The sequence below is a fragment of the Crocodylus porosus genome, unplaced genomic scaffold, assembly GCF_001723895.1.
Source record: "Crocodylus porosus isolate Cpor-Errol unplaced genomic scaffold, CroPor_comp1, whole genome shotgun sequence".
Taxonomy (NCBI): domain Eukaryota; kingdom Metazoa; phylum Chordata; order Crocodylia; family Crocodylidae; genus Crocodylus; species Crocodylus porosus.
The window spans coordinates 276,172-287,727 of NW_017728893.1; the positions used below are offsets into that span (position 1 = coordinate 276,172).

The following is an 11,556-nucleotide window of genomic DNA, read 5'->3' on the forward strand; positions in this document are numbered from 1 at the left end:
GGGGCCGGCGGGGGCGAGCGGCGCGTGGACGAGGCGGAGACGGGCCTGTCTTCGGAGCCGCGTCTTCATGAGGGGACGTGCCGAGCTGGGGGAGCCCCCGCGGCCGGGCTGCTCTTCCCGGGGGGCGGGGGCGACACGAGGCCGCCAGCGCTGCTGCCCGGCTGCTCAAAACCCGAATGTCATCGCAGGAGTCGGAGCTAGAAAAGGGGCCGCCTGGTTCGGTATTTCCGCTGGCTGAAGCCGGCTCGCTGTGGAGTATTGCTTCGCTGTCCTTTATGCGATGCCTGCAAGCGGAGACGTGGACGCTGCGGACGTTCGGAGGGCGATGATCCAGTGCAAAAGGGATCTGTGGTCCTTGGTGTAGCTGCTTTTCAGTTTAAGGCTATTGCGCTCTGCTCTTGTAAAGCTCACCTGTGTGAGCTAAACAGGTAAAGGCTGCGCCATCGCCCTCCTAACCAGCTCGGCCCTGGTGATCCTGCCTGGCATCCTTCAGACTGTCACCAGAGAAATGACCGCGTGAAGGCTCGTTCCCGGGGCTCCCTGGTGCTCCCGTAGCCTCTTGGGCAGACTCGAAAGCATCTCGGCCTGAGAATTGCCTCCTTTTGTCTTTGTCCCTAGTTCAAAGAAGAAATCTCCAGGCGGTTTAAAGCCAAACAGGATCAGCTGGTTCTGATCTTTGCGGGGAAGATCCTGAAGGATGGAGACACATTGAGCCAACACGGGATCAAAGATGGACTGACTGTGCACTTGGTGATTAAGACCCCACAGAAGTAAGAAATCGTCCTTTCCTGGGGTTTTAGGAAATAACACCGTGTGTTTGTGAGTTCCTGGCTGTCGAACGTACAAGTTCAAATTCGGGGGGCTGTGGGACTTTGCTCGAATTGGGTCTTGGCTTCCGGGCTCCTGGGTTTCATAAAGCTTTGCAGAGTTGACGTGCTTAGAAATCTTACGAGTATTAGTTGTTGCGTGTAAGAACCTATTAAAGCAGGGATTTCTCTGGGTGACGGAGAGGACATGGAGATTATTTCACTTGCTCATAGCCGTGTGAAGCCAGAACCTCGCACTCCAGGGTCCCTGCAGCGGGGTCTGACTGTCGTGTGTGCTGGGAGATCTTTCAGCAAGAGGCGTTCAGTGAGTGTATGGCATTATCAAGAGCACGTAACGACATTTTTGGGGGTATCTTTCAGGCAGACCAGAGACATGGGTGTAAATCAGCATATTGGAAAGCTGCTGCTGGGTGACTCTTAAGTTACCGTTGTCTAATGATTCCTGGTGCCTTCACCGTATTACAGATGCAAGCAGACCTCCTTGTTTCCTAATGGCCCTTTCCCACCATTCCCGGGACTCGTCTTTCCATCTGAGCAGTGGGTGTCACTAAACAGGCTCACGCTCCTTTTGAAGCTCTGTTGTCCCCCAGCAGGAGTGCCTCCTCCCTGGCTTATTAAAAATCAGTACCTCTTTTCTGAAGCCACACGAATTGTCAGCTACTGTCGGAGGCTTTTGTACAGAACACTACCTCTGCATGGAGCGTGCTGATGCCATGCTGCTTCCCGCTGTCTCCGCGATAAACCTCAGCACTTGCAAACTGTCTCCTGAGATAAACTAAAAACTGGCCCATCATTCATTTTTTGTCTCTCTAATGGTCACCAGCATGTGTGCATTGCAGCCTTTCCTTCTTGTGGTGAGAGAGTCCAAGTAACCCTGATCTTTCTTCCTTTTTTTTTTTTGGTTAAACTTCCTATTGCCCATCTGCTTGGCTTCTCCCCAGTCTCCCCGACTGCAGCCGCTGCTGTGGCAGCAGTGAAATTAGTTTGTAAAATGTTTGGGATTAAAAATTGCTGCAGAAAGTTCCATGGAGGCAAAAAAATCCTCATCCAACAATTTCTGTGCTCCCAGTAGCCGCAAGCCTGCTCCCTGGGTAGTTATTCTAAAGTATTTTTCCTAGGGCAAGCGTCTCACAGCAGCTGGCTAGGCACGCTCTATTTCAGCTGCTTTTGGAGGGGAGGCTGTGCGAATGGAAGTGGATGGCAGTACAGAGAGATCTCGGGGGGCTGCAAGGGGAGAAGGGCTTTCTAAACAGCTGGCCAGCTGTGCTTTCTTTCCAAGACACTGGCCATCTGCAGTTTCAACCCCTTTAAGGGCCACCTCTGCAGATTCTCCTTTCCCAGTCTCATTGCTTTCCTCCCGCATTCACACCTTTCCCATAAGGTTTTTGTTTCTCTTTTTAGAAAGGCAGTCAGCTTTCCTTTCTGCTCAGTGCAAGGAGCTACCTCCCTGCAGTCTGTTCAGGTACTGGGGGCAGCAGGTTCTCTTGCGCCGAGTGGGCAAGGAAGGGATTAACCCTTCATTGTGGTTGAATGGCCAGCTTATGGGAAGGGGGCATCATTTGCAAGCCACCTGATGGTTCCACATTCATAAAGGCATTGACATGCACTGTAGCCTGCCTTTTCAGATGAGTTGCTGGTAGTTCCAGCGGTCATGCCCACGCTCCTATTGGGGATTGGGACTTTAACTGCTTTTTGGGTTTTAAAGTTCTTTTTTTCCTCCCCCCCCACATTGCTGTGTGACAGAGAGAAATGAGGAAGGGAAACTAGCAAAGCTAGAACAGCTGTGGTAGCAAATGGCTTCTCACCCTGCCAGTGTGGGTGTGTCCTCTTAACCTTAACAGGCTTGCTCATGGATCTGACTAAGCTTGGGTGCAAGTTTCTGCAGCATCAGGGCTTTGCTTCTCTCCCATTTCTGCTTATAATATGCCCTGTTGGTTGAAGAGAAAAGAACATGAGAAAGTCAAGCTGGAAGGGACCTCATACAGTCATCTAGTCAAGCCTCCTGCTCAAAGCAGGATCAGCCCTGACTCAGATTCACAGAAGTTCAGGGCTGGAAGAGAGCTCGTGAGATCATTGGGTTCAGTCCTCCTGTTCTTGGCAGGAAAGACCACTGGGGTCAAATAACCCAGCAAGACTCGGCCATCCCAGCCCAGTGTCTGTCCAGCCTGCCCTTAAACATATCCAGGGATGGAGACTCCCCCACCTCTCTAGGTGCCTGTTCCAGTGCTTGACCACCCTCCAAGTCAAAAAGTTCCTCCTCATCTCCAGCCTAAACTGTCCTGCTGCAGCTTAAGGCCATTGTTCTTAGTCCTGTCCCCTGCACCCACAGAGGAAAGCCCATCTCTGTTGTATGTGGTAAGAGCCTGTTATACATGGTGCAGTCAAATGGGTCAAGAATGCTGGTAACCAACTAGATGCTTTTTGATACAAAACACAAAAGTCGGTGCCTGCTTAGGGACCATCTCCTCTGAGGTGCATTGACTGAGTTAAGTATATACAAACATTGCTTCCCTTCTCATTGCCTTGGGTGAGATCAGGTGGTTTTGGATGTGATGGCTCTACATTCCCCTTGACCGGAGGTGGTCACTCTCAGCTTCTTTTCTTGAACTGCAGAAGGGAACCGGCTGTGTGAGTTTCCCTGCAGCAGCAGTGTCTCTTCTCTCTTTAGGGTTCCAGATCCTTCAGCTGCTGCTGCCTCTGCTACTTCTGCTGCTGCCTCCACCCCTGCTGCAACCCCTGCCTCTCCCGCTGCCCCATCTCAGCCTTCCACGTCCAGCAGTGCTGGCTCCGATGGGGGAGGCGGCAGCCGGCGGAGCAGTGGGTCGGGGACCACGGTGGGTGCTGGAGACGGAGCGCCCAGCAACCCTGCATCCATCCTCTGTGAGTGATGTGGTTGGTTTCTCTGCCTGTATAGTTCAGCCTATGCATCACTCTTTTTCCCGGCTGAAAGTGCTTGTCCTGACAGTCTCTCTCTCTCCAGCGGGTTTTGGAGGCATCACCGGCCTCGGCAACCTCGGGATGGGCTCCGCCAACTTCATGGAGCTCCAGCAGCAGATGCAACGGCAGCTGATGTCTAACCCGGAGATGCTATCCCAGATTATGGAGAACCCTCTGGTGCAGAACATGATGTCTAATCCCGACCTGATGAGGCAGATGATCATGGCCAATCCCCAGATGCAGCAGCTTATGGAGCGGAACCCTGAGATCAGCCACATGTTGAACAACCCAGAGCTGATGAGGCAGGTGGGTGAGAGGGTCAAAGTCCAGGAACCTACCTCTGAATCCTTCCCTGTGGACCTTAGACAGGCACCGAAATGGTGAAAGCTCAGTCTCTCTAGGATGCTACTGAGCCATTTAGCCCATAACAATGCATGCTGGAGTCTTTCATGGTGCAAACTCCCTGATTCATAGATGTTAGGGTCAGAAAGGACCTCAATAGATCATCTGTCTTCCCAAACTCTCCTTCCACAGACGATGGAGCTGGCTCGCAACCCCGCCATGATGCAGGAGATGATGCGGAACCAGGACCGAGCCCTGAGCAACCTTGAGAGCATTCCAGGAGGGTACAATGCCCTGCGCCGGATGTACACGGACATCCAGGAGCCCATGTTCAGTGCAGCACGGGAGCAGGTATGGAGGGGACTATGGGGGCAGCAGCAGTGGGGTCTGTCCTCCTTATGGGTGAGAGTAAAACCACCTTGCACAAGAGACTGTAGTGCTGGGTGCAGATTTCTCAACAAGGGGAGTGCTTAATAAATCTCAGACTAGGGCAGACAGGATCTGTATTGCGTATGTTCCAATAACCCCCACAAGGGCAGGTTCTCATGGCCTTTTGGGTGGTCTGAGTCAGTTCTCTTTCTCTGTCTAGTTTGGCAACAATCCTTTCTCCTCCTTGGCTGGAAACTCTGAGAGCTCGAGCTCCCAGCCTTTACGGACGGAAAACAGAGAGCCTTTACCCAACCCCTGGAGCCCCACGCCACCTGCCTCACAAGCCCAGGTGCCCAGCAGTGAAGGGAGTGCTGGCTCCACGACCACCCAAAGCACACCAACTGTATCCAACCCCTTTGGGATCAACGCTGCTAACCTGGGCACTGGTACGTATCCTGGAAAGGAAACAGGGGTGCAGTTGGTTTGGCACCAACCTCCCAGCTCCAGGTGGCTCCAGGTTGCGTCCAGCATCCCCGTGTTTGCTGTAGTCACTGAGTCTTTCAGATGAGCAAGTCTACCGTGATGCAAGTTGGAACAAATTATTCCTTGTGGGCCTGCCTGCGGGTTATGTTGGAGGCTGGGATTGATTTTTTCCCCACCCCCTCCTCTATTGTGGTATGTGACTGCTTGGAAGAAGAGCGCATGAATGGCTCTAGGTCTGGCCTCTTGGAGCATTGCATGCTGGGGTGCGTAATCTCCACAGGCTGCCATGCTAAAAAAAAGGGTGGTTCTTATTCACTTGCTAACTTGGCTGAAGAGGATCTAGTGCAGGGGTGGGCAAAATGCGGCCCGTGGGCCGGATATGGCCAGGTCATTCTATCCGGCCCATCGGGCCTCTAAAAAATTTAGAAAATTAATATTTATCTGCCCCTGGCTGCCTGTCATGCAGCCCTCAATGGCTTACCAAAACTCAGTATGTGGCCCTCCACCTGAAATAATTGCCTGCCCCTGGTCTAGTGGCCAGACTGCATAATTTCCATTCTAGCATTCTCCTGGAGGTAGCTTCTTGTGGGGCAGGGGTAAGGCAAAGGCCATGCATTTGCTTTTGTTGTTGCTGGCACGTTACCCAGCCCTGGGGACAGGTAAAAGCTTGGGTGGAGCTCTCAAAAAAAAAAAAAAATTGTTTTAATCTCTGAAAATCTCAGGTGCTGTCAAATGTGTGCTGTCTTCAGCCTTTGATTCTTTCTTGTGTGCCTCCTTGGTGTGTGGCTGCCTGCCCTGTCTCTACAAGTCATGTGTTCGGCCCTAGGCAGCACCTCTCCTCTCTCCTTTTCAGCAGTGATCGGGCTTGCAAAATGGTCTTTTGCTTTATCTCCCCTTTGTCCATCCCCGCCTCCCCTCCCCCTCCCCACCCCTCCCTGGTTTCCTCACAGGAATGTTTAACAGCCCAGAGATGCAGGGTCTCCTGCAGCAGATATCAGAGAACCCTCAGCTGATGCAGAACATCATCTCGGCCCCTTACATGCGCAGTATGATGCAGACACTTGCCCAGAACCCCGACTTCGCAGCACAGGTAAAAGGGTAGCAGGGGCTCCTCATACAAACAGACCTTGATGCTTTGCTCGTTAGAGAGCAGCGTTCTGATAGAGCTCCATAGAGCGAGCCAGCTTTTGTACAGAGGCTTGAAGACTGGTGTCTTCTGTTTATCTGTACAGCACGTACAGCCTGGCAGTGTCCCATCTTCCTGCCCTGGGAGGGAAAATCCAGAGTCCAGTGCCTGCCCTGTCAGTGCCCACCTAGCTGCCCTCTCTGAATCTGTTGGGTAACAGTAGTACGTGTGCACCAGGCTGGGCTGCAGTTGGATTTTAATGATGGTACCTGATAGCCATCTCCTGAGCCACACATTGCCCTGTAAAGGAACATGAAGGCTCTCGGTATAAAGTGCCTCCAGCTTCCTGTGTTAGTTACAGCTGTCATCCCACCCCCTGTGGCCAGGACCTGGCTGGCAGTGTAACATACTGGACCTCTCAGTGTGGAGAACATACGTGGTCTCATGGCATAGGACCAAGGTTGATAAGTGGCAGAGAGGCCCCACTGACTTGTCTGATGTTTGCTGTCCTCTGGCAGATCATGGTAAATGTCCCCCTCTTTGCTGGGAATCCACAGCTTCAGGAACAGCTCCGGCTTCAGCTCCCTGTCTTTCTGCAGCAGGTAAAGACTCTGGCCTGGCCTTGCCCCGTGCTGGGTTTCTGTGCCCTTACAGCAAGGGAAGCTGCTGTGGTGCTTTTGGAATGGGTTGTGGGGCTGAAAGATCCAGGAGGGTGGCTCACAGCAGGAGATGGAGAAACTAGGGCTTGTCTAGACAGGAATGCACAGCAAATCCGGGTTACCAACAGGCGTGCGATCAAAGTGAGGTAATGAAATTGTATTAAATCCTGTGTGGATGTTCACGGTCTCCTTGACTTTGAGAGTGCAAGTCGGTTCATCTTCATTGGCTTTGGGAATGATGGAAGCTGAATGAAACAAAGGTGGCTTGAATCCTGAATGCCTGTGTCCACCTGGGGGGTTGTAGCAGCCTAACTAATCTACTTGATGAATCCAGATGTGTTTCTTCAGACCTTGGTGTTTCTGTGCAGGGACACTCACAAAAAAACAGGAGGAGAAGACCTAGGAGCCTATGCCTACTGAGAAGTTGGATCCTGTTGTCCCTGGGGGCTGTCCCCCCAACCTCCTGACTGAAGCTCTGGCTTTCGGGTATCAGTTCTGTTCTTCTCTCTCTTCCCAGATGCAGAATCCCGATTCCCTCTCGATCCTCACCAACCCCCGCGCCATGCAGGCTCTCCTCCAGATCCAGCAGGGGCTCCAGACTTTGCAGACGGAGGCTCCAGGCCTGGTGCCGAGGTAATGAGGGCTCAGTTCCGCTTCTCCTGACACAGGCAGCGGCTGTGCAGGCGAGCGGTGGGTGTGCCAAGGCCTTGCCTTGGGGAGCCCTGCGCGCCCCCCCCGCTGCATGGAACTTCCAGCCACTTAACTCTTTCTACCACTTCACACTGACGAAGCAGCTCTCTCCATGTTCTTTCTGGCATTAACCCCTCATGCCCCACACACTTGTCTGTAGTACATGGCATGATGTCAATTCCTAAACCTAGTGCTAGGGAATGGGGTGGTACTGCCTGTCCTAGGGAGGGATAGGCACAACAGAGCATACTGTCTGTCAACACACCTCGCCCATCCTAGGGGTAAGATGAATATTCAGTCCTCAGCTTCCATCAGTAAGGGAGCCCATTTCTCTCAGCTCTGCTTGTTGTGTGGATATAATTTAGCCAGGGTCAGTCTGGCATGAGAACCTGAGGCTGTATAATTCCAGAGAGCCTGGGCAACACGTCCTGATCCCTGAAGTCAGTGTTATCAAACTGGTGTCTGTACTCATGGTAGCAGACAGCGAAGAAGGGAGGAGAGGAAAAACCAGATGGAGGCAAAAGCAAAGAGCAGGATAGATTACAGTGTACTTGTAGGGACATCACAAAGCAGTAGATCTGCCCCTGGGGGCATATGGCAATGTGCAAAGTTCAGAAGGGTCTGCAGCCCAAGCAGCTTGAAACTGGTTCTTTTAGGTGCTCTGTGCCTCTGCCAGCCAAGACTGACCATGCGCATCCTGTGCTTCCCTTCGCAGCCTTGGCTCCTTTGGGATGGAGGCAAAAGCAAAGAGCAGGATAGATTACAGTGTACTTGTAGGGACATCACAAAGCAGTAGATCTGCATCTGGGGGCATATGGCAATGTGCAAAGTTCAGAAGGGTCTGCAGCCCAAGCAGCTTGAAACTGGTTCTTTTAGGTGCTCTTAGTGCCTCTGCCAGCCAAGACTGACCATGCGCATCCTGTGCTTCCCTTCGCAGCCTTGGCTCCTTTGGAATGCCCCGGATCCCTCCACCCACCACGGGAGGAAGCACAATCCCAGAAAACCCAGTCTCCTCCACTTCGACACCTGCCAGTGCCTCTCCATCCGGGGGCAGTAACCCCCAACAGCAGCTCATGCAGCAGATGATACAGCTGCTGGCTGGAGGAAACTCTCAAGTACGTACAGGGATCAACTCCTCTCCTGTTCCCATGTGACTCTTGACACAGGCTTTTTAGGATGCTCCCAGCTTATGAGGAGAGCAGTGAAAATGGTTAGGGGCATATGACTTATGAAGAGAGGCTTAGGGAGTTCAACTTATTTAGTCTGGAGAAGAGAAGACCGAGAGGGGATTTAATAGCAGCCTTCACCTCCCTGCAGGATGGTTGCAAAGCGGATGGAGCTGTACTGTTTTCAGTGGTGGCAGATGGCAGAACAAGGAGCAATGGGCTCCAGTTGCAGCAAGGGTAGTTCAGGTTAGATATTAGGGAAAACTTTCTCACTAGGAGGGTAGTAAAACTGGAGCAGGTTACCCAGAGGTGGTGGGATCTCCATCCTGGTTTTAAGCCCCAGCTAGACAAAGCCTTGGCTGGAACAATCTAGTTGGAGCTGGTCCTGTCTGGAGCAAGGGGTTGGACTAGGTGTGACCTGAGGTACCTTCCAGCCCTCGTTTTCTATGATGGCACAGTATATGAGGGGTGTCATGGATGGGCTAGCAGCCATGTTGCAGGGGGGCTTCCCCATAGCAACCCTCAGCTTTGCTGATGCCAAGGGCTGCATAAGATCTCAAAGTACTGCACAGAGGAAGCTGGTAGCATTAACCCCATTTTATCAGTGGGGGAACTGAGGCAGAGAGAGGAGGTTTCCCTTGAAGTAAAACCCCAGGTCCCTGGAGTCCTAGTCCCGTGCTGTGTTCACAGGGCAACACTGCTCAACACTGCAGTATGGCACCAGAAGGTGTGCTGTGTTGTGTGGTTTGGGTGGTAGGAGTTGATTATAGCAGCTTGGCCACATCCCCACGGAGGACAACAACTGCCCTGCTGGGCTCTTTTGCATGAGATGTTCTGTGCTGTTACATGTTGTGGGCTGGAGCTGTTGGTCAGGCTGCTCTGACCTTGAAATGGTGATGTAAGTAGTAATTGTGGGATGTGCCTTGACCCATTGCCCGTGGCACTGGGTTGGAGCCAAGAGACTGGGGTTCTGCTCCCAGCTGTGGCGGACCACCTGCTTTGGGAGCTTGGGCAAGATGGTTTCTCTCTGGTGGTTATCGGGACTGAGGGCACAGAGTACTGGGAGATCATCCGATGCACCTATGCTATGTCCCTGAGCAGCACCAGCTAAGGCAGCAGGTATCCCCTCGTGTTGGCACAGCTGTGCCCAAACTTGGGCCTTTTCAGTGCCCCTGGCCAGCAGAGCTCTGTCAATCCCACCCTATCAGGTAGGTCAGAGCAACAGCTATGGAGATCCCCATCCCTTATCATTGCAAGCATGCAATTCTCCCAGTCCCTAATGGTTTTTAATTTAAATCCTCAGCTGGCATCACTGGGTGCAACTCCATTGCCTCCCTGTAAGTGCCTCTTGGGAGCTGGCTCACTGACACTAGCAGGATGGGATGTGTGGCCCTGCATTTCTGGTCTGTAAGTCCTCTCTGAGGTCTTGCCTTCCTCCCTCTCATAGGCGCAGAGTCCTGAAGTGCGATTTCAACAGCAGCTGGAGCAGCTGAACGCCATGGGCTTCATCAACCGTGAGGCCAACCTCCAGGCCCTCATTGCCACTGGTGGAGACATCAATGCAGCTATTGAGAGACTGCTGGGCTCCCAGCCTTCCTAAACTCAGCGGCGCTGTCCCACCAATGCACCCACACACACCCGCACGCACAGGGGGATCTTTCAAGGCAACCCACCGTCATTGTCATGCCCTCTGACAGCTGTCCATGTATTTAAAACACAAAGAGAGATGCAGCTTAGCCCTGACATTCCTCCTAAGTTAAGATTTCATGTTGAAATGTTCTTTAACTGGCTTGTACGTGGATTCCAGTTCTCATCAAGTGGCCACAGAGAGTTCAGATGTGTATTTTTCTTAAATATGCCCTGTCTCAGACACTCTTCTCTCTCTCTCTAGATGGTAGAGGCAATTACTTCTAGTGACTTACCTGAATGATTGTGTTTTGAGTAGTTTGATTTTTAACTGTACATTCTTCCCTCCCTACCCATCCTTCAGGCAAATATTTAAACTTAAGCAAAGTTTGTTCCCCCCTCCCCCACCCCCAGCATCTTATCAGGAACGGATCAAAAGAGAAATTGAAGTGACTTGCAGTTGCTGATGTAATTTGTCTTCGTCCTTCCATCTGAAACCCTGAGCCTGGAGTTCCTTTTACACTGAGGCCCCTTCTGCTTCTCTCTGGCGGCTTTTAGAGTGTGTGTGTGTGTGTGTGTGTGTAGGTTGCACTGGTTTTCTGCCCCCTTTTCTGCTGTCTGGTGTGAAGGAGCCTTGATGTAGTTGAGAATCAAGGTCACCTTGGCCTCAGAATTGAGCCAATTTCGGCAGATATTGGAGAAGCGGCGAGGGGCCTGAGCAGTGTGAGTCTCCTGTGCCATTGTGGGGTGGGGGGTGAGGGGCAGAGGCTCTGGCCCTTGTGGGTGCTGTGACCTGGGAATTTTTTTTTTCCTTTTGAAAGTGTTTAAAAACAAAACACAACTGAACAAGGATCTATCTCCCTGCTGGAAGTGTTGGGAGTCCTCCTCCCTCTTTGTACAAGCCCTCCTTCTCTCCTCTGGGGGCACGCAGACTTCCCCCACCCCGTGACCAGTGGGGCAGTTTCCCGCCTCTGCGGCGATGTAATTTGCATACCATTTTTATCAAAAAAAAGAAGAAAAAAAAAGGAAATAAATGCGCACAACCATCTGTCTGCCCTTGGTTCTCTGTATCTTCCTGGAGTCCTTCCAGCGCAGCCTAGGGCTGGTCAGCTTGGGCCCAGCACTGCACAGCCCCCTCTCCTGGGGCCCTTTGCCTGCAGAAACCCAGAGGCCATAGTCCGAAGACATTCAAATTGCCTCTGGGTGGGTGTTAACTCTGAAGTGTAATGACGACTATTAGGGGTGGTTTTAGCTGTTGTGCTGCTGCTGTTTCAGCAGAAACATCTGGCCAGTGTGCCTATATCCCGGTAAACCTGACTTGCCCGGCTGTG

The 11,556-nt window shown here is 52.2% G+C and overlaps 1 protein-coding gene across 1 annotated transcript; it reads left to right on the top strand.

The window, feature by feature from the left end:
• Positions 1 to 176: 176 nt before the first annotated feature.
• On the top strand, positions 177 to 11,273 carry UBQLN4 (ubiquilin 4). Its single transcript, XM_019555267.1, has 11 exons — positions 177 to 221; positions 619 to 770; positions 3,496 to 3,707; positions 3,808 to 4,070; positions 4,299 to 4,457; positions 4,696 to 4,921; positions 5,909 to 6,048; positions 6,603 to 6,686; positions 7,261 to 7,376; positions 8,371 to 8,548; positions 10,047 to 11,273. Exons 1-11 carry the CDS (start codon positions 177 to 179, stop codon positions 10,197 to 10,199), a joined length of 1,728 nt encoding a protein of 575 aa, XP_019410812.1. The 3' UTR covers positions 10,200 to 11,273.
• The last annotated feature ends 283 nt before the right edge of the window (positions 11,274 to 11,556 follow it).

Excerpts from the sequence above, each read along its gene's own strand:
- UBQLN4 (XM_019555267.1), top strand. The coding sequence starts at position 177 with ATGTCATCGCAGGAGTCGGAGCTAGAAAAGGGGCCGCCTGGTTCG. Across the intron at positions 771-3,495 it reads GTGATTAAGACCCCACAGAA|GGTTCCAGATCCTTCAGCTG; the intron begins GTAAGAAATCGT and ends TTCTCTCTTTAG. Across the intron at positions 4,071-4,298 it reads ACCCAGAGCTGATGAGGCAG|ACGATGGAGCTGGCTCGCAA; the intron begins GTGGGTGAGAGG and ends CTCCTTCCACAG.